Below are 23135 nucleotides of genomic sequence, written 5' to 3' on the forward strand. Positions count from 1 at the left end.
TCTTGCACACGTTGGCTTGTTTCTTGGTGTAGTCCTATGAAGGAAAACAGACTGACAAAACACCGAGGGAACAGAAGCACACATACACACAGAGAAATCAAACAAAGAAACACATTACAGGGGGGAAAGAAAAGAAAGAAAATGGGAGGGAAAGAGACGAAAAGAAGAGACGAGGAGAAAATAAAAAGAAAAGAGAAAGAAGGAAAGACAAAAAAATATACATAAAAGGGGGTCGGAGACAACAAAGGACAGTAGACTGTTTAAAAGTGTATGACCAGTTTAGGGGAGAGGTAAGGATGAGATACAGGAGAATATATCTGGGTTGCAAGAAGGTGAAAAAGTAAGGGAGAAAGGAGAAAGGAATATAAGGAGTAAAATTTAAAGGAATTGAGTAAAGAAAAAGGAGAAAAAGGTAATAATGACAAATAAGTACGAAACTAGTGAAGAAAAAAAATATTTTATATATTAAAAACAAAAAAAACAACAAAAAAACAAAAACAAAGAAAAAAAAAAGCAGCAGCTCCCCCTGGTGGATAGGCGTGGTTTGATGTGGTAAGTCTTGGAGTCTGTTCTCAGAGGCTTTGGCCCTGCCTGAGGCGAAATGAGCAGTAGTTGTTGAAGTGTGCACCTTCACAGACTCAATTGCGTAGTCCCCACCCTCAGCCAGGATCATGATTGCAATGGGGGAAAGGAAAAAAACAAAAAACAAAAAAACCGAGTCTCTCTTAGTTTCCAATAGCTGTTGCTCAAGACGCTGTGAGCTGCTGGTAATGAGCTGGGAGCTCCTACAGTCTAAGCGCGCGCCCGGGCCTCCATCTGCCACCGACTTTGTTGGGGGTCGTGTAGGTGTGTGCCCTATTTTTTCCCTGTGGGCACCCGGGATTCGCGCAGTCAGTGCAGGGGGTGAGGTGTGCCGTGGAAATGCAGTCCGTGGTCCCGTTCCCAAAACCAAGTTCGAATTACTCGCGCCTGGCGCAGTCGCCGCTCAGGCCGCTTCCCACCGGGGAGCGCGCCTCCCCGGTGCAGCTGCTTCTCACAGCCAGAGATGCCTCAGATTCCCCGCCGAGATGGCTTAGAGCTGGAAGCTGTTCCTTCTCTTGTGCCACCCCGGTTCGGTATTCCGGCTACCCAGCAGTTATCTATGGAGTGGGTTTCTGTCTCCAAGCGCAGCCAAGTGTTCTATACCTCTTCCCCAGAGACAGATCTATGAGCGTGTTCCGACCCTGTGTCTTCCCTTTGTCTCTCGGGCACCGCGCGCTTGCGCCACGTTGGGCTGGGGATCTTACCTCCCCTGCCCATCCTGGGCTGGCCCGTTTTCAGATCTCCCCCATTCGCCCCCACTCACTCAGGTATCCTTGAGGTTCTATTCTTTCTGGAGTTCGTATTTTCTCCTTCCGCTCTCGCAGATGACCGTAATATCCTTCTCAGTTCGATAAATGGTGTGGAAGGAGTTTACAGAGCTCACTTCCTCTCCACCATCTTGGCTCCACCCCTGCTAAATTCTTTATAGTTCTTAGATAGCTATCATATATGTCATTTACAAGTATCTTCTTCCATTTTGTAAGTTGCTTTTTAGTTGTGTTGATTTGTTTCCTTTGCTGTGCAGAAGCTTTTTATTCTGATGAAGTATCGGTAGTTCATGTATGCTTTTGTTTCCTTGCCTCCAACAACGTGTCTAGTAGGAAGCTGCTCTGGCCTGTGTGTTTCTATACGTTGATTTATATTATAATTTTTGGTGTAATATTTCAGGTTTCCCACATAGAACATCAATGCCATCTGCAGATAGTGGAATTCTGACTTCTTCCTTACTGACTTGGATGCCTTTTATTTCTTTTTGCTGTCTGATTGCTACGTCTAAGACTTCCAATGCTGCGTTAAATAGTGACGGTGAGAGTGGACATCCTTATCTTGTGACTGAATGCAGGGGAAAGGCTCTCAGTTTCTCCCCAGTGAGGACGGTATTAGCTGTGGGTCTTTTGTATATGGCTATGTTCCATCTATCCCTAGTTTGTTGAGGGTTTTTGTCAATAATGGATGCTGTAATTGTCAAAATTTTTTATTGCATCTATTGACAGAAACACATGGTTTGTATGCTTTCTTTTATTAGTGTAGTGTATCATATTCACTTATTTGTTTTTTTTTGTTTTTTTTGTTTTTTTTTTCATATTCACTTATTTGTGAATATTGAACCAGCCCTGTAGCCCAAGGATAAATCCCACATGATCATGGTGAATGATTCTTTTAATGTACTGTTGAATTTGATTTGTTAGTAACTTGTTAGAAATTTTTGCATCCATGTTCATAGGTATATTGGCCTATACTTCTCTTTTTTAGTGGGGTCTTTGTTTTTAGCATCAAGGTAATGCTGGCCGCATAGAATGAGTTTGGAAGTTTTCCGTACATTTCTATTTTTTTGAAAAGTTTGAGAAGACTACTTATGAACTTTTCTTTAAAAGTCTGGTAGAATTCTTCTGGGAAGCCACCTTGCCTACGCTCCTGTTTGCTGGAAGATTTTTGATTACTGTTTTAATTTCTTTGCTGATTATGGGTCTTTTCAAATTTTCTATTTCTTCCTGTTTCAATTTTGGTAGTTTGAATGTTCCTATGAATTCTTCCAGGTTCCCCAGTTTGTTGGCATATTTTTCATTATATTCTCTTATAACTGTTTATACTTCTGTGGTGTTAGTTGTGATCTCTCCACTTTCATGATTTTATTTCTTTGGGTCCTTTCTTTTATCTTTTTATTAAGTCTGGCTAGGAGTTGATCAATTTTATTAGTTCTTTTGAAGAATCACCTCAGTTTTGTTGATTTGTTCTACTTGGCTTTTTGTTCCTGTATAATTTATTTCTGCTCTAGTCTTTATGATTTCCATTCTTCTGCTGGCTTTAGGCTTCACCTGCTGCTCCTTTTCTAATTCCTTTAAGCGTACAGTTAGGTGTAAGGACTGTATTGCAATATACTTCCCTCTTAGGAATGCCTTTGCTGCATCCCAAAGGTTTTGAATGGTCATGTTTTCTTTTTCATTTATTTCTATGTATTTATTTCCTAGTTAACCCATTCTATCTTTAGTAGAATGTTCTTTAATCTCCATGTATGAGGGCTTTCCCAATTTTTTCTTGTGATTGATTTCAAGTTTCATAGTGTTGTGATCTGAAAATATGCATGGTATGATCTTAATCTTTTGTACCTGTTGAGGGCTGATTTGCAATCAAGTATGTAATATATTCTGGCAAATGTCCCATGTGCACTTGAAAAGAATGTGTATTCTATTTTAGTGTGAAATGTTCTGAATATATCTTTTAAGTCCATCTGGTCCAGTGTGTCCTTCAAAGCTACCATTTCTTTGTTGATTTTCTGCTTAGATGATCTGTCCCTTGCTCTAAGTTGGGTGTTAAAGTCCCCTATGATTACTGTATTATTGTCAGTGAGTTTATGTTTGATTTATATATTTGGCTGTTCCAAGTTAGGGGCATAAATCTTTATGATTGTTAGATTTAATTATGATTAATGCCCTTCTTCATCTCTTGTGACCCACTTTCATTTAAAATCTAGTTTGTCTACTAGAAGTATGACAACTCAGGCTTTCTTTTGGCATCCATTAGCATTATAGATGGTTCTCCATCCCCTCACTTTCAATCTGTTAATGTTTTTAGGCCTAAAATGAATCTGCTATAGGCAGCATACAGATGGGTCTTCTTCTTTTTTTTTTTTTTTTTAATCCATTCTGATACCCAAAGTCTTTTGATTGGAACATACACTCCATTTGCATTCAGGGTGATTACTGAAAGATAGGAGTTTGGTGCCACTGTGTTACCTGTTGAGTTGGTGTCTCTGGTGATTTCTCTGGTCTTTCCTTGTCTTTGTTACTTTTGATCTTTTTCCCCTCCACTTAAGAGCCCTTTTAAAATTTCTTGCAAGGTTGGTGTAGTGGTCACAAACTCCTTTAGTTTTTGTCTGCCTAGGAAGGTCTTTATTCCTCCTTCTTGTCTGAATGACAGCCTTGCCTGATAAAGAATTCTTGGCTGCATATTTTTTCTATTCAAAACATTGATGTATCCTGCCACTCCTTTCTGGCCTGCCAAGTTTCTGTGGACAACTCTAATGCAAACCTGATCTGTACTCCACTGTAGGTTAAGTACCATTTATTCCTTGTTGTTTTCAAGATTCTTTGCTTGTATTTTGTGAATTTGACTATGATATGTCTTGGCAATGGCTGCCTTTTCTGTTTTTAATGGGGCTTCTCTGTGCTTCTTGGATTTTATGTCTGTGCCTTTTCCCAGATTGGGGAAGCTCACAAAGTCCCCCCGCCCACCTTTCTCTCTCTCTTCATCTTTTGAGACTCCTAGGATATGAATGTTATTTCATTTTAATAAGATGCTGAGTTGCCTGAGTCTACCTTTATGATTCATTATGTTTCTTTCCCTCTTCTTTTCACCTTCATTTTTTCCCCATAATTTTATCTTCTTTATCACTGATTGGATACTCTGCTTCAGCCATCCTCACTGTCATGGCATCCATTCAGGTTTGCATCTTGGTTATCGCATTTTTAAATTTGGTCTGACTAGATTTTGACTCTTTTATCTCTGCAGAAAGGGACTGTCTAGTGTCTTCTAGCTTTTTACAAGCCCACCTAGTATCCTTATAATTGTTGTTTTCAATTATAGTTCAGACATCTTACTTACATCTCTACTGATTAAATCTCTGACCATCAGTTCTTCCTATTCTTTCTTTTGGGGTGAATTCCTCTATCTTTTCATTTTGAAGGAAGAAAAAACTTAAAATGTAAACAAATAAAGAATTTTTTACTTTTTAAAAATTCAAATAAAGAAAGGTAGATTCTAAGTGTGTTTTGGTCTGCTTGTTAAGAGAAGCTTGATAGAAAAAACAAAAAAGAGGGGAAAAAATTAAAAACAAATAATAAAAAATTTAAAATATAGTAATTTTGCTCTTTCTGTATCCAAAGATGGGGACGGGGGGGCAACAAGACCAGAAGCAACAACAAAAACCAAACAAAAAGCACAAATAAAGCTAGATCTCATCTCCCCTAGTGCGGAAGCTTTGCAGCTAAGCTCCTGGGATTTGTGCTGGTTGTCTGGGGGAGGGACCTGCTGTTCTGCTTCTCAGGCTGACTTGCCCTAGTGGAGATGTGGACCAGAGGGCAACAAAGGGGAAAGGTCTGGTGTAATGGCTCCATTCTCCAATGGTGGCACTGTTTATCTCATTGGGGTCCATCAGTGCTGGCCTAATGGTGAAAATGGCTTCACCCCACTGTCTAGTCTCCAGAGGGGGAATTTCCTGCCCTCACAGACATGGTCAGTCACCCCTCATGTGTCCCCCGTCAGCTCCCAGCCTTCTCCCCTATATGTGTCCCAACTGTCCACCTGCCAGGCAGCACCTCCCTCCAGAATTTTATCTCAGACTCCACTGAGCTCGCAACCCCACACTTCAGAGACCCCAGTGGTTGGAACCTACAACTGCACAGACCCTCTAGGGGAGGGTCTCCCCACGCAGTGACTGGCCAGTCCCAGGAAGCAGTCATGCCACTGCACAGCGACAGTGGCCCAGAGTTTATGATAAATCACAACACACAGCTGGTGCCAGGGTTTGCTGCCCTCATCAGGGGTCCCTGTTCCTATGCTGGTGAGAGTGGGGGCCTAATGGCCCCACTGCGTCTTTTGCCCATGAGAGGCTGAATCACCTCCATCAAATGCTCTCCAAGCAGGGAAGTGCTTCTCTCCGTGTGACCCAGGGGACCCTCAGATGCTGTGGCTGCTCTGAGACATCATACTCGGTGCTCCACCGTTTATTTAAAAAAAAAAAAAAAAAAACCCAAAAACTGGTGGAATGAAACCTCTCCTTTCCCCCTGTCATTGGTTCTGGGGGAGATTTTCTTGTCCAGTCCCCAGAGCGTGTCTTCACTCTTTCTCTCTAGCTGCTTTCAGCAGGAAGTACTTTCCCAAAGTAACCCGAAGCACTGTTCTCTCTTCTTTTCTCCTCTCCATGAACACGGCTCCCTCCCCTCTGAGGCACCCTAACTTTTCTCTCCCCTCGTTCACCTATCTGCCCTACATACCTGCCACGTTCTCTCCCTCAAACTGTGGAGATCATTCTGTGATCCTCAGATCAATTTCCTGTGTGTTCAAAATGGTTTGATGTTGATGTAGCTGAATTCGAGGGACAAGTCCAGGGTCCCCTTACTGCTCCACCAGCTTAACTCCTCCCCACTTCCTCTAACATATTAAGTACATTTCCTACATACTCAAAATAAAGTATTGATAATATTTCTTATATCACCTTTTTTGTAAACTTTTACTTAACATTGTTTTAATGCTTCAGAGATTAATATTTATAACACTGTCAATTAGAAGGCCTCAACTCTCAGTATTACCTGACAACAATTTCCTATTGAGGTTCTAATTCTAAAATGCCAAGAATTATACTCTGAGTAACATAGTTAATGACACAGTGATATATAATTAAGGATTTCAAATATGTGGTACAAAAAATTTGAAAGGTAATTTTTGATTTTCATATCATATTTTCTAATAGAAATAATGCAAATTGTGGAAGGGCTCTCTAGACAGACAGCCCATCAGATCTTACTTAGCCCACCCGGAAATCCAGGCACAGTGTTAAGTGGTCTTATCAACATGGATGAGATGAAGCCTGTTATCAAGGTACCTAGAGTCCAGTAGAATAATAGGGTATCAAAGAATAACAAGCATCAAACAAAAAGACCTTGCATTAAGTGCAGTATTAAAAGTACAGAATACAGGGATGCCTGGGTGGCTCAGTCAGTTAAGCCTCCGACTTTGGCTCAGGTCAGATCTCACGTTCGTGGGTTCGAGCCCCGCGTCGGGCTCTGTGCTGAGAGCTAGCTCAGAGCCTGGAGCCTGCTTCCAGTTCTGTGTCTCCTTCTCTCTCTGACCCTCCCCTCCCCCTCTCATGCTCTGTCTCGCTCTGTGTCAAAAATAAATAAAACATTTAAAAAAAAAAAAAAAGAAGTACAGAATACATGTGTGAAAGAGAGGACATTGATTCTGTGAGCAAATTCAGCACTGCAATGAAAAATAGCAAAACAACTTTCACTTAATACGAGGAATGCAAACAAAGTTTAATTTGTGGTGTATCTTTATTTCTAGAAGTTGGTGATTAAAGCAAAATGAAAAATAGAAAAATAGTTTGTGGAGTGCATATCCATACGACATTGTCTCTAACAAATTTAATGGTATTTTATGTTTTGACTGGGGTTTCCTCCCAATTTCTTCATTTTAAAGAGAGCAAACAATGTGTTAAAAAAAAAGTGACACTTTCAAATATTTTTGCATGTGTGAAAGTAAATTGCTCTAAAAAAGAACATTTTGGTAGTAGGTACCAACTCTTAAAAATACATTATCTGGGTTTCCTGGGTGGCTCAGTTGTGCATCCAAGCCTCGATTCTGGCTCAGGTCATGACTCCAGGGTTGTGGGATCAGGCACCATTTTGGGCTCCGCACTGAGTGTGGAGCTTGCTGGAGATTCTCCCTCTCCTGTGTTCTCACTCTCTCAGTAAACTAAACTAAACTAAACATAACTTTTGACCCAAACTTTCTAAATTTAGAATTGCCAACCTGAATAAACATTAAATGAGGCAAATATAAGGATATCTATTGTAATATTTTTTTGTAATAGCAAAGACTGAAAAGACTATGTATGTCCATCCACCAAAACTACTTACATTTATATGGTGAATACAAGTAATATTTTTAAATTAAGCATTAAATGGTTACTAATTTTTAATTATTTTTAATTTGAAAGAGAGAGAAAGAGAGAGACACTGTGTGTGTGTGTGTGTGTGTGTGTGTGTGTGTGTAGGGGACAGGCAGAGAGAGAGAGAGAGAGAGAGAGAGAGAGAGAGAGAGAGAGAGAGAGAGAGAGAATCCTAAGCAGGCTCCGTGCTCAGTGCCAAGCCCGACATGGGGCTTGATCCACAACCATGGGATCATGACCTGAGCCGAAATCAAGAATCAGATGCCAACTGACTGAGAAACCCAGGTGCCCCAATTGGTTACTAATCTTTAAAAATCTCTCTAATGTTTTGGTTTATAAAGCAAAACACAAAACTGTATCTGAAATGTGCTAATTGAGTTAAAAAGAATGTCTGAATGCAAATACATAGAATGTTTATTTATACACTCTTTATGAAGGACACCCAAGAAGTAGTGAAGAGCAGTTGTCCTGAGAAGAGAAACCGGTGTCAGAGAGAGGAAGGGAGTAGACTACATTTTAAGTATATATCTTCCTGTAGCTTTTTAATGTATCTTAATTAAAAAAATCTAATTCCATTTAACAAACAATTCCTTTTTTCCAGTAAAGTTCTTTCACTATCACTGTTGTTCATGAACACATCAGGGTGAATGCTATTAGGGGCAGAGGCTCAGAAGAAGGTGGACCTGGCCACTTCCAAGCTCTACAGGCCAAGGTGTGAGTCCTCCAGCAAGTTAATTGCCATCAAGGCTCACCGGCCTTCTCTGTAAACTGAGAAGAATAAGGACACCCTCCTTTAAGGGCAGTTTGCAGACAGAATGAAACAATACATCACTGTTTAGTTACTACTTCACCAGTGAGACACATCTGTATTGGCGGGCCACATGCAACACATCTGCAAACATACATTATTCCATCTAATCCTCGCAAGAAAGGGAAGCATGGTGAGTGTACCATTATACAGCTGAGGAAACTGTGGCTTACTGGAGTTCACTGACTTTCCCCAGATCACATTGCTAGGAAATTCTAGGTCAGGACTCAAACCCAAGTCTGTGACTCCAGAACCCAGGACCCTATTCTGACATGAAACGGAGAGACAGGCTCAAATGGGAGTGGGCTAAGGAGCACACAAAAGTAGACAACACTAAAAAAGAAAAGATGGGAAAAATTAAATCTGGAAGTGATGCAATTTATGGCTTAGACAAGCATCTGTCGTGAACAGAACTCGGGTACAGCAAGGATGGGCATGGTAGTGAGACAGTGTGGTCTAGTGGGCATGAGAACAGTGCTGGCCCAAACCTATGGTGGCAAAGGGCTGCATGGATGAGACCATGAAGAAGCTCACTGAGGCTGGGGTGCAGAGACCACGTGGGAAGGGAGGTTCGGGACGAGGCTGAAGACAAAGGCAAATCTTTCCTTCGAGACCAGAAATGTGCATATTCTTTCACAAGTACATTAGAGTACATTTGATGGGCTGTAAGCAGAGTAGTGATATAATCAAGCTGTCGTATTAGAAAAATGATTTGGCTGCTAAATAGAAAAAGGAAAAAGAATAGGAAGTAATCTCAGAAAGTAGTACAGGTAAGAGGTGAGGTGCTCAGAAAGAACAGAGAAAAGAAATGCACATATTTGAATTGTAAGTAAAATCCACAGGACTTGGGAATGAACTGGGCAGGCAGGCTAAGAAAGAAAAACATATCAAGAACAATTCCTAGGCTTCCAGCTTGAGGAAATAAATGGGTCTCAATGCCTTTTACTGAGAGGGATACACAAAAGGAAAACAATATGTGGAATTCAGGTTTTGAACTTTGAGAGGTCTATGACGTATCAACCACAAAAATGATACCTAATAATCACTGAGGGTTTATGATGGTTCATGTATTGCTGTGAACAATGTAATTCAGAGATGTGAACTACATATATGGTCCTGAAGATGAACAGCAAAGACAGAATTAGAGATATAAAGTCATAAACCATGAACCAAATTATTAAGTAATCCTAGCCATTGACACTCAATTGTAGCAACACTCTAATACAAAAATGTGTCCTGCTTACAGGAGGTCCAAGACATGTCCTCACTCACCTGTGGAATGTAATTTCTCCTTTCCTGACATGCAGCATGAAACCACGCGAGACTGAAGAGAGCGTGAGCTCGATGGATGTTGTCTTTTTTGCTGATTTGCTCAGGAGTCCAAGATTCGTAAGTACGCATTAAATTCTTCTTCAAACCTGGAGGTGACTGACGACAAAAAATTGACATCTTATTGTCTCAAATCTTACAAACAAAATTAATATTTAACATATTTAAGAACATATTTTAATAAGAAAAAGTTTTCACCATTACCCACCTGATTTATTATTAAATTACTTCAAAAAGTACATATCTAAAACTAGTTTTAAGCTCCTGTACAAAAGAGTTTAAATTTACGTCAAGTACAAATTCAGTAATTTTCAAATTAAAAAACTATAAAACCAACAATATTCAAAACAATACATTTTACATGCTCGTTATTTTACTGAAACGAAATCATCCTTTACACAAGGAGTGTGACGCTGACTGTGAGGGGAGGTTTTTCTCCTGATAGGAAGGCGCCGCCTTCTCCAGGTGCTGAGCTTCTGGGCTTTCCCCGTACTGTTTGCATACAACCTCAGCTACCACTCCCCGCACATTAGCCCGCTAGAGTTCAAGTGTAGATTAGCAGATACCGCTAGGCTCATCAACACAAATTCAAGCCCACAAACTCAAAGTATATACTGGACTAGTACTCAGTCAAAAAACACTTATCTGCATGTCCAGGATTGATTTATATTGTTGAATTACCCAAATGAAAAAGACAAATTTTGAATTCTTTTTGGAAAAGTATAAAACAAAACCACTTCTTGTGTGTTAAAAGAAACCATTTTTTTTAAATCAAACACATTTGTCTATTAATCATCGGTTTCCTTGAGAATTCTTCTAATGTTAAAAAAAAATAATGTGCACTTATGGGCTGAATTTATTTTAATCAGCTTTTTTAAGAAGTAACATTTTTTCTCCAAAATGCTTTCTAACACAAAAAGAGTAATTAATTGAAGTCGGGACTTTTAAGAATTCCTGCTACAAGAACAATCAGTCCCTCTGCGTCCTTTCTGTTGCGTTTTTCTCAAATAAAAAAGACTTATTAAACATGAGAATAAAATATACCATTGATTTACTAAATACATATTAATATACTTTTAGAAATAAAAGTGTTTTGTGTTTACAAAACATTAACAAAAAATTATCACAGAACAGGACAAATTTTCTGAGTACTATTCAATAAAACATGAAATTAACAGAAAACTGAATATCCACTTAATTTTTAAGGCACTAAAGATTACATAAAATGAGTAAGTCATATACAATTACAGAGAAAATCAGACACAAATATTTTTGAAGAATAACAAAATGAAGACACTAACATGTCAAATTATGGGATAAGGCCAAGCATGTACTCAACTGCAAATTCAAAGACATAAAATAATTTCAATATTATTTCAAGTAAATCTATATTAGTTAAGCATTTAACAAAAGAAATCAGGAACAACAAAAGCAAATGCAAATCTAAGGGAAGCAAGAAAAAAAAAGAGTTAAAGCAGGAAATTCAGTGAAAAGAATTACTAAGAAAAAGCAAACTATTAAGCAGGAGTTATTTGGAGTAAATTTTTAAGTCTGTCAACTAATCAAAAAAAGAAATAAAAATAAGAGAGAACCTTTCAAGATAATATATACATGCGCATACATACATGCATATATATAGTAATAATTTTGAATATAATTAACACTACATACAACTAAAAACAATCTTGGAAAAGGCTGCACATTAAGTTAAAATATTCAACGAACAGTTTTGATATATTAAATTTCACGTATCATACACGCCAGATAGTACACGGTAACTACGAAACTCAAGAGAAAAATAGCCCCTACCCTTTGGGCTCCTACAATTCAGTGCTAGAATATATAGTCAGACTGTACTCGGAGAGTGGCTGGGAAGATTCTGGAAATGTTTGTTTTACTAGACATTGTAATGACTTTCAATTAACATGTTTCCAAATATTAAGCAAACTTTGCATTCTGTGGATTAATCATTATCCTTTTTCTTCCTTAAATGAGACTAACATCTTCAGATAAAAAAAAACCAGAAATACTGATCTAAAGTAACACGTGTCTATATTCAATATTAAGACATTTTTCTTCGTAACAAAGATTATAAAAAACAAATTTCTACAAACTGACAGAAAAAAACCAAGCAGAACCTCTTGCACCAGTTTTAAAAAGTTTTAATTCCATTTATCATTTTATCTATGACTTGGACCAATCCACAGTAACATCACAAACACATATAGTTTTAGATACGTCAGGTTGGGCATTCCATGTCAGAAGAAAGACGGGCTAAAAAAAGGAAACCAATACTGCAACTCTTGCTTAGCTGTTACCAGAGAATGAGTAAGAATACCAGATATTCATGTGCAAAAGAACAAAGCTGAACCCGCCCCTTACACCCTATATAAAAATTAATTCACTATGCAGTAAAGAGCTAAATGTAAGGCTATAAAACAATAAAACCGGAAGGAAACATAGGAGGAGACCCTGTGACATTGTCTCTGGTGATGATTCTTTGGATATGACATGGACAGGCAACAGAAGCCAACAACAGGCAAATGAGACACGTCAAACTTTAAAGATATCTAGGCTACAAAGGAAACAATCAACACAGTGGAGAGGAAACACCATGAGCTGGAAGAAAATATTTGTTCACTATACTTTTGATGAAGAACTCCTCCAATTGAATAAGAAACCCAATTAAAAATGGGCAAAAGACTTGAAGAGACCTTTCTCTAAGCAAATATGCAACTGGGCAACAAGTCTACAAAAGATATTCAACGTCACCACTTCCCAAAGAAATGTGGTAAGACATCGCTCACACCATTAGCATGGCTGCCCCCTCCCCCAGAAATGACCACCATTGGCACCGCTGGTAGGAACGTCCAAGGGAGCACTGCACTCATCAACGGCATCTTCAAACTGAAAACAGAACGACCTGTGACCCAGCAATCCCACAAAAGCCCCGAGAACCAGCTCTCAGAGAGACAGTTGTGCTCTCGTGGTCCCTGCTCGCTGTCCCGGCAGCATCACACACAACCCTGCGGAGGCAGATGCCCCTGTGTCCCTGTGCTGCTGGACAAAGACGCTGGAGCATGCGTACACTCGGGATCACCGACCCTCACAAGGGAAGGAAGTTCCGCTGTGTGCTACAATGGGAGGAACCCTGAGGACGTTTCATAGACAGTGAGACACACCAGGCCCCAAGGACAAACCTTCCACGATGCTGCCTACAGGAGCTCCTCGGCAGGCCAACTCCTGGAAGACAGAGCAGGGAGGAAGGACGGCCAGGCCCTTCCAGGGATGAAGGGAGAGCGAAACGGGGAGCCGGTTTGAAGTGGTCAGTGTCCACTGTGCAAGATGAAGGAGTTCTGGGGCCCTACTGCACATGTGAACACTATCCGGCCGTGTCACCGAAAATAGTTAAGATGGTAAACTTTGTGGTATGTGTCTTTTACTAACATAAATACCGAAAAATGAAATAAAATTTAAAAGGAAAATTTTTATTTATTTTTATAAATATCATGTGATGCTATTATTTGTTTTGTTTTGTTTTGTTTTTTTACCTCACCTAAAAGAAAGGTATTTATTTTAACTACAGCAGCCACCACCTAATAGTGACTTCAGGCGTGGCGCCGTGACAGGACCAGCACGGACATCACACTGTGCTCAGCACAAGTGCCACCACCGCCTGTTGGCACACAACGCTTTCACACCACCACTCGCTGACTGTGCCTCTCATCCCCTGAGACTCACGCCATCACTGGCAGTCTACCTCCTGGCCCTGTCCCCTCTAGCATCGTCAGTCTGTCCTCTATTTATAAATCTGATTCTGCTGTTTCTTTGTATATTCGTTTATCACACTCCACTTATGACTGGACTCAAGTATTTATCAGTCTGACTTAATTTCACTTGGTTAATACCCTGTAGGTCCACCCATCCGTGCTGTCACAAAGAGCAAGATCTCACCCCTGTTATGGCCGAGTAATCTGCTACTGCACACACATCTCCCTTGTCCCTCAGCTACCAACAGGCACTCCGCTTCCATAGTTTGGTTACCATAAATAATCCCGCAATCAACACAGGGGTGCGTGTTTCTTTTTGAACTAGTGTTTTGTTTTCTGTGGGTAAATACCCAATAGTGGAATTACTGGATCATAGGGTAATTCTATCTTTAACTTTTTGAGGAGTCTCCACACTGTTTCCCAGTGTGGCTGCACCAGTTTGCATTTCTACCAAAGGTGCAAGAGCGTTCCTGTTTCTCCGCATCCTTGCCAACATCTGTAGTTGCCTGAGTTGTTAATTTTAACCACTCTGACAGGTGTGAGATGATATCTCATTGTGATTTTGATTCATGTTTCCCTGATGATGAGTGATATTGAGCATCTTTTCATGTGTCTGTTGGTCATCTGCATGTCTTCTTTGGAAAAATGTCTATCCAGGTCCTTTGCCCATTTATTAATCGAACTGTTTGTTGTACAAGAAAGTTTTACATGTTCTGTAGGACAGACAGTGCTTTACAGAGCTGTAGGAGTAAGTGGAGGTTAGTGCACTTAGACAACTAGTGATTTAAGGTTTAAATCTTCTTACCTCATATGTTATCTTCAAACTTGACTGTAATAAAATAGGAGTAAAGTGGGGATGAACTTCTGCAGTGAGCCACAGACGAAAGGTATCTTTAGGTTGAAGAGTATTCAATTCCTTGTTTATAAAAACAGCAACAATAAAAATCTACTTAAATATACACACTAATTTCCATTTTATAAATGTATTAGTAGTAAGTAAATTTTTCCTATTGAAATCCTTCTATGACATTCTGATATATTGCATTCTGCTGCTGAGTTGTTCCGTGACCTTGGATTCTAGGATTTACACCAACTCTGAGCAAGGATAATACTAGCACGGATCGTGTGAACCGTATACAACCCTTGTCACAGTGCCTGGCACACAGCAAGTACAAGAGACGTGTTAGTGGTAACTGATGTGCCTCCACCTTCCGGACCTGAGGTTCTCACTGTTTTGATTCGGGCTTCCAGAGAGTTCTGTCATGAGAGCAATTCCTTCACTGGCAATGTAAATAAATAAATATCCTATGTACTGCCTATCATATAAAGTCAGAACTTCACCATACAGATTCCTCTGCCTGTGCCATATGCTACAGTTACTTATTCAAATTATTATGTCTGGTCCTCTTGAATTACATTCTTTCTACCTGTTCTGCTCTTTGGGACCTGACAAATTCTTACTCATCTGTCAATTTAAGTCCATGTCTTAGAGGGATATTTTCTCCAACTGTTCACTACAACAGTCTCAGGCACATTAATCACTCAAGGCATTTTGTAAATTCTCTTCTGTAGTATTCACTATGATATTATATAGTTATTAATGTGGCCTGCCTCTTCTAAGCCGAGTTCCTTCCTATGGAGCAGGTATGAATTTTGTATGCAACTAGCACTTAAGGCAACTATGGGCTTTTTCTGTACTAAACAAGTGTTCGTAGAATAAGTGAATGAATGAATGAATGACAAAAGACTTGCTGAGAGTTCTAAAAGAGTAAAGTCTAAAGATTAAGTTAATAAATAAAATCTATGTCTGATACTAACATTCACTATTTTAATTCAAAGTATAGAGTTAAGGTGACCACAAAAAAAAGGACAAAAGAATTGGCCATGAAAACATTGTGCTTCCTTAAAAGTGTAAATTGTAAAATGTATCTATATTTGCTAATAATTTTAAAAAGTAAAATTTACATGAAATTTTGGTTTGGGTTAGGATATTTAAAAAAAGAAGAAGTAAAAAACACACATTTGTGATAGAGCTGGTTTGAAAATAAATTTGTGAATTTATATCCAAACAATTTATCCAATCTCCTCAAAAAAAATTTCTTTTTAATTTTAAGTTCTAAACTTTTCTAATATAATCTACCCTATATGCTTCAAAAAGTTCTAATTAAGATTTGCTTCCAGGGGCATCTGGGTGGCTCAGTCATTTGAGCATCCAACTTCAGCTCAGGTCATGATCTCTGGTTCCTGAGTTCAAGCCCCATCAGGCTCTGTGCTGACAGTTCAGAGACTGCTTTAAATTCTCTCTCTCTCTGTCCCTCCCCTGCTCTTTCTTGTTCAAAATAAATCAAGAAATGTTATTTTTAAAAATACTAGGGCACTTGGGTGGCTCAGACAGTTACGTGTCGGACTTTGGCTCAAGTCATGATCTCACGATTCATGAGTTCAAGCCCTGCGTCAGGCTCTGGGCTGACAGCTCAGAGCCTGGGGCCTGCTTCAGATTCTGTGTCTCCATCTCTGCCTCTCCCCCACTTGTGCTCACTCTCTCCCTCTTTCCTTCTCAAAACATGAACATTAAAAAAATGTTTTAAAAAAATATTTGCTTCCAAGAAAGCACTGTAATTGGGTGTTACACAAATAAATAGCTATCAATGTATTATGTGGAAGAGAAGGTAGAACTTAAACATTTACATGACTTCTTTACATGTTTTAAAACGTGATTTATTACACATGAATTTTATATTTTTACACATTAGTGGTTTTCTCAGAAAACTGTACTAATAATAGGATTACTTGAATATTTATATATACCTCAGTTCCCAAATCTGTGCCTTGTTTTCATTTTATGAAGCACCACTGCCCTTCAGTTAACTCACTGAGAGGCATAAACTCATTCAAAGATGTGACTACCTATGTTTTCAACACAATTTTAGTTTAATTACAAATAGGTAAGGGCCTCCATCAATCCATTCTATTCTGAACAGTACTTCTACCAGATCAATTAAACTAACTCAGTGACTGTCCTGCTTAACACCTCCTTTGACTATGTCTTTTTTCTTTCCTACGAAAAACATCCCAAATTCTTCCGCACGGCTCTCAGGGTGTTCTGCGACCCAGCCCCAGCTGGCCATGCTGGCCCCCCAGCACATTCAAGGTCACCTTTGTTGTTTGCAGCAGGCATGTGCATCTCCACCACTAGGTCTCTCTTTGTGCTGCTGGAATTAGCCAGGATATCCCCTCTTTCCTCCCTCCCTTCCCTCCCTTACTTCTCTTCTTTCCTTTTCCTCTTTTTCTTCCTCACTTTCTTTCCTGCTTTCTGCCCCCACACTTAGCTAAATCATGTACAGTTTTCAAGGAACATCTTGTCTTACGAATCATCTCTAACTATCCAAGACCATAATCATCTTTCTTAAGTAGAAGACTTAAAACCTGGCCAGCAATCTGTTCTGTCTGGAGGTTATTTGTGTTCTGGGGCTGTCTGAGTTCAAGGAAGTGACTGCTTCGGCTCCCACCCCAGCTTCCCAGTGAAGCTCTGCAGTCCCCCGTCTCCTCTATAGCCTCTCCTCACACAGACCCAGCAGGACAAGAGCAGCAGGAGTAAGCGACAACAGGCCTTCTGTGGTCCTTTAAAGCATTTCCCTAGTTTACTTCTGAAAAAATTCTCTAAGCCTCCCTTCAATCCTGAATAATAATTTCTTGGTTTCCCTTAAATGCTTTCAAAATAGAAACTTTTGTACACTTCCTAATAAAAAGATCTCTGCTTTCACATGTACAAATGTACATGTTAAATACTTAACAGATTTTAAATAATTTCTCATCAAATGCTAACTTAAAAAAAAAGCAAGTAATACAAGACAACCCCTGGAGATCACTGAATTGACTGCATTCAGTACTATTTACACCACATTCATCTGAATGTACCTTTTCCAGAACTGGCAGCCAAGACACCACGAGATGTAAGTTCTTCAAGCACAGCCAGTCCCCGCTGCGGGCACACTCCTTCAGCATCTGAATTGCTAAATCAGCTTGACCTTGACCCATAGCAACCTGCAAAACAGAACAAAAAACTATTGTAATAAATACCTACTCCAGTGCCTAGCATGTGGGACTGCTGACTGACCACCAGTAACTGTTATTCTCAGCCCACGAGAACTGAAGGTGCCCCACCCCCGCCCACTAAGAAGAGCTACACACACAGTCCAGTGGTGACCTTGACCTGTGAGGGGATTGAGCATCCACTGCCCCCTCCATCCACCTGCCACAAAGCCACAAGGCCTTGCTCTGCTAGCAGGCCCTGAGAGTGGGAGGCCTGCGACCCCGGGACGACCTTCCCAGCGGCCACTGTGTTGGAGAGGAACTAGGAATGCCTTGTTTAGGTCCCTTATCTGGGTTCTCAGGATAAATAAGTAAATAAATAATAAAAACTAAAAAATACAGTACAAAAAACAGATCTGATAACATAGAACACAAGAGATCCCAATTATCCTGCTTTGCATACTGAACTAACTCAAGTTATTGTGATGAGGGTTCTAAATTTTTAATGTTTGCTTATTTATTTTGAAAGAGAACAAGCAGAAGGAGAGAGAGAAGGATAGGAAGAGAGAGAGAGAGAAGGAATCCCAAGCAGGCTCCGCACTGTCAGTGCAGATCCCAACTGAGGCTCCATCCCATGAACCGGGACATCATGACCCGAGTGGAAACCAAGAGTCGAAGCTTAACTAACTGAGCCACCCAAGCCCCGAGGGTTCTAAACTTTTAATAAGAAATATCACTCTGTTGCCATTTCCAACAGTTTTCTGGTTTTTGTCCTTCATTAACAGAAAATTTCTAATACTTTTCTATTTATTAAAAATAGATCATCATTACAGGTTTGCAAGTTATGGAACAGTATAAAAAATAATAAATAGTCTTATTTTGGTTCCTCATTCCCTACAATTCTTACCTCTCAAACATGAGCCTTAAAAAAACAACTATTTTTTATAACTGTAGTCTTGTATTCTTTGAGGAATTAAACATTAATCCTACTGCCTCCTTGAAATTTACCCCCAGTTTTTCCAACACTGCACAATTTGGCTCTCCAGCTACTGGTGTATCTGTTTAACACTGTCACTTCCTAGTGCTTCGTCACCTAGCAACCCCTAGCTGGTGGTGGGTCTCGGACTCTACACTCAGCCCACTGCTTCTCCAGGGCTTCTGGGGAGAAGGGAGGGAGGGGGTGGGAAAGAGAAAGCAGGGGAAAGAGAACCCTGAGCTCCCCAGAAGCCTGCTGCAGTTTTCCCAAGCCCCGAAGCCCATGTGGCCTGAGCTCGCTGAGGCAGCAGGAGAGTGGGCTTCACAGAACAGGGAACGTCCGAGCACGACGAGTGTCCAAGCAGCAGCTTGAGCACCTGCACCACAGACTCGGAACGTGGGGCTTCTCTAAGACTCTGCAGAGCTTTAGGCAAGAATCATAAATGGCCACATAACCACTCGCTGGATCTAATCTCCTCCCTGGGTTTCTCCAAAGGATAATCTGCAGGACACTGGGGCACCAGAGCAGCCGTGTGGCTGTACGTACGTAATTTATAAACAAACTTCTACTGGAGACTGGCTCACTGGTTTTATTGGGTACATGGCCAAACTTTCAGGAGTATGGTTATAGATTACTCCAAACCACAGTAATTTCTTTCTTCATAATAAATACAAGATAACATTTCATTGCTTTTTAGTTGACTTTTACAAGTATTGATTTTGGTTTTCAATTAGACTATAAAGTTTTTGAGAATGGGAGCCAGGTCTTATTCAGTGCATACTAAAGCCTGCAATAACACAGGTAATAAATACTCATGTATTGATTTTTTCTAAACTTTGAAGGTTTAACCCAGAACAAAGCAAACTGGAGAGTGAAACAAACTGTAACTTGAACTATTCTGATGCACTTCTTATTTTGCCATTAAAATGCAAAAAAACACCCACAAAAGACAAAAAGAAAAAAACCCAATTTGCTCAACAGAAATTATAGATAAAAATGGACAACTCAGCGGCACATGGGTGGCTCAGTCAGTTAAGCGTCTGACTTTGGCTCAGGTCATGATCCCACGACTCATGAGTTCGAGCCCCGTGTCCGGCTCTTTGCTGATAGCTAAAGCTTGGAGCCTGCTTCCGGTTCTGTGTCTCCCTCTCTCTGCCCCTCCCCTGCTCATGCTCTGTCTCTCTCTTTCTCTGTCTCTCAAAAATAAATAAACATTAACAAAAATTAAAAAATAGACAACTCAGAATTTTCCACAAAGCCTCAATTATGTGGAAAAAAACCTCCAAGATTCATAAAACCTCAGAAAAAGTATTAACTACAAAATTGTTTAAATATTTTGTAAAAACCCCATCAGGAACATGTCGAGAAGATGGCTAGCCACTCATCCTCTCAAAAATCTACACCACAGCTTCTTAAATAAAAAATTAACTTAGCATATATATTCGGCACAGCAACAGAACTTTAAAATAACAGAATTATATCTATTTAAAGGCTTTCCTGTATTCCAACAATTCTCAAAGTCAGTACACAAAAGTTTAAATGTTTAAACAGTCAAACTTAGTGCGGCTGCAAACAGCTCTATCCTTCTGGTGAAACCACCCGGACGGTAGGATCCAGGGCGGAGGCCTTGCTCCGGACAGGACACAGCAGGGGCAGGATGGAGCCATGCCCCCAGGGGCTGGAGAGGCACAGCACCACCGGGGCCCGGCCCCCTGCCCTCTTGCTGCCTTGTGTCTGGGTCCCCACAACATTCCCCCTTCTCCATTTTTGGTCACTGTCAAGTATTTGCTTTTTAAGCATTATAATTTTCCTAATGAAAGCAGTTTATTCGGTTGTCAAAAACTGACGGCAAATTAATACATCTCAGGCTTGCACGCAGACTGAATCTGAACAAACTAAGCCTCTAGATTTACTGCAAGAAGATGTGCTCTATTACATAAGTTTCAGTGAACAATTTATGTAGTTCAGTTTTTGCAGGTAAATATTGCTGTGATTTATTGTAAAAGCATCCAAGTAAAATTTAAAAATTATTCTCAAAAGGTTAGAAAATATGTTAGCTTCCTGCTAACAACCAATTACCACAATTTAGTGCCTTAAAACCAGGCACCTGTATTATCAGACCTCTGATCTAACACTAGGGGTCTGGCTCTCATATAAAGATAGTAATGCAAGGCTCTTCCTGAAACTCTTTCCCAGAGTCCGGAAGCCTCCCACACGTCCTCGTTGCACGTTCAGAGCCAGCCTTGCCCAGGGCTCAGGCCTCTGCTCCCTCCCCGGCCACCCCCTTACCAGGCCCCATCTGCCTCTCTACAGGGAGACACTAAGATGCATGGCAGAGCTGCTTTGGGGAGGTTCTGGGCACTGTGGGGCCACCGTGGGGACACTGCCACCACGAACACCTGTCTCACTAATGGGATCACACGGTGGGAAGAGCAGGAGCTGGGCAGAAGCAGCAGGCAGTGTGTGCTCACCTGGTGGTAGCACTCTCCACCACGTTCAGCATTAGCAAGCTCCTGAAGCTCCTGAGAAGGATCGGCGCCCGGAGAAATGATTATCAAGATGGGCTCAATCTCCAGTGTCTCTTTGTAGAGACGTTTGAGATTTAGAGGGAGCGGGGACAGCTCTTTCAGTCCTGGAAGATACGTAATACAGAATGAAAACTCTGTAGCAACATGATTCAGACAAATGCTTGTTAAAACTAAGTACTTGATGTAATACAGAGAAGAACCACGTGACGTAATCCCTTACAAGGTTTTCTCACTGCAAAATCACTCACTCAGTAGCAATACCTAGCATCTATCAGATGATGGATGTGCCTGGGCCTTTTTCTCAATGCTCTATACCTGCTCTATCAGCGACTCCCTGCACCACCACCAGGATGGTGCCCTGACAGCCTCATCCAGCAGAGGAAGAAACACACCATCAACATTGTGGCTTCAATATGTAACTTCTTCCTACAAGAAAAGACTGAACCCAACCACCCATCTCTACCGCTTTTCATTCATTTCTATGATAACGGGGTGCCTGCTCTGTGGTGTGCACTGGGAATCAGATTTCCACATGATCTAATGACCGATTTCACTGTCATGATACAGGACTGCTATGTCTTACATCCACCTGTTACAAGAAAATAAAGTAGTATCGAATGAAAAGAATATTAGTTTGGAGACAGAATACATAAGCTCTCAGTTTAGCCAAGGACCCTGTACACTAAAATATTCGGGGCCCCAGTGTCCTGGATTGTAAAAAAGTAATATACAATCCATAGGCCATTTGGGAGCAAAACAGGATATGGTAATAAAAAAGATTCCACGTATTCATCACCTACTCCATGCTAGGCACTAAGCCAGATATTTATTTTACATGTAAGAAAACAATCAAAGATACGGAATTTGCCAAAGGCCACCCAGCTGCTGCTGACTGTCTTCAACACAACTCGCCCTGCTGCTTCCGACTCTGAAGCTCTTCATAAACTGAAGTCCTGTACAGACAAGAAATTGTAATTTTGCTATTATGTTTAAATCTCCTTTACTAAAATTTAAGTGTTTCCATGATTAATGTATTTAGTAATGAGACCCACTTGAATTAATAATTGAAACATACTTGTTTGAACTGAGCTTAAAAAAAAAAAAAAAAAAAAAAAAGACTAGACACAAGAGTTGAAAACCAGGACCAGCAGAACCTAACAGAACGATTACAGAGGCAACAAGGGCTTTCCTGTGTCCTGGAAACAGAAATAAACTGACAGTATTGCACCCTAGAAATTCTAAATTCACTGGAAAAGGATACTCGTAAAGCTTTCTATAGCAAGCACTTTAAAATAGAAATTCAGGGGCACCTGGGTGGCTCAGTCAGCTTAGTGTCCCTTTCGCTCAGGTCAAGATTTGAATTCACAAGTTCGAGCCCCGCGTTAGGCTCTGTGTTTTAGTGCAGAGCCTGTTTCAGATCCTCTGCCCCCTCCCCAACCCCTCCCATGCTTACACACTCTCTCTCTCAAGAATAAACATTAAAAAAATAAAAAAATAAATACATATATAAACTCAAAGCCAAGCCATCAAGATGGGCCAAAAAAGGCCCTTCTAGATAACCACACTGAAAAGACACATTTCACACCTGACCCACGCCCTCCCTCCTCACAACAGGAAAGAATGATAAGAATTGTCAAGAGCAGAAATATTCCTAATCTCTAGTGAATTTTCTCCAACAGCCTCTGAAAGTTGAATTGCTTCAGAGCATACTATATGAATTTTACTTTTAACTAAGTTCATGTTGCTCCCAATCATTCTAGTTTAAGACCTAATGAGAAAGAATTTTTATGGACTTGTGACAGTTTAATTAGAAATGTTTTCGTTCACTCAAAACATTCATTTATTCCTAAACTCGATAAACATTCTAGGCCAAATAAATGTACTGCCTGATATTATAAAATATATCCTAAGTCTTAAAAATGTGCTTGGTCTTTGACTCAGT

General features: G+C 40.3%; 1 protein-coding gene across 2 annotated transcripts in view; it reads right to left on the bottom strand.

Moving 5' to 3' along the window:
- The window catches only part of DYNC2H1 (dynein cytoplasmic 2 heavy chain 1), a 312370-nt gene that overhangs the window by 113976 nt on the left and 175259 nt on the right, over positions 1-23135 (bottom strand). For both annotated transcript variants that reach the window (XM_029956592.1, XM_029956591.1), the window contains 4 exons: positions 21137-21297; positions 17576-17701; positions 14463-14573; positions 9831-9986 (listed from right to left, as the gene is read on the bottom strand). In XM_029956592.1, coding sequence (XP_029812452.1) covers positions 9831-9986; positions 14463-14573; positions 17576-17701; positions 21137-21297 — 554 coding nt within the window. The remainder of the gene's footprint in view (positions 1-9830; positions 9987-14462; positions 14574-17575; positions 17702-21136; positions 21298-23135) is intronic.

The sequence above is a fragment of the Suricata suricatta genome, chromosome 11, assembly GCF_006229205.1.
Source record: "Suricata suricatta isolate VVHF042 chromosome 11, meerkat_22Aug2017_6uvM2_HiC, whole genome shotgun sequence".
NCBI classification, from domain to species: Eukaryota; Metazoa; Chordata; class Mammalia; order Carnivora; family Herpestidae; genus Suricata; species Suricata suricatta.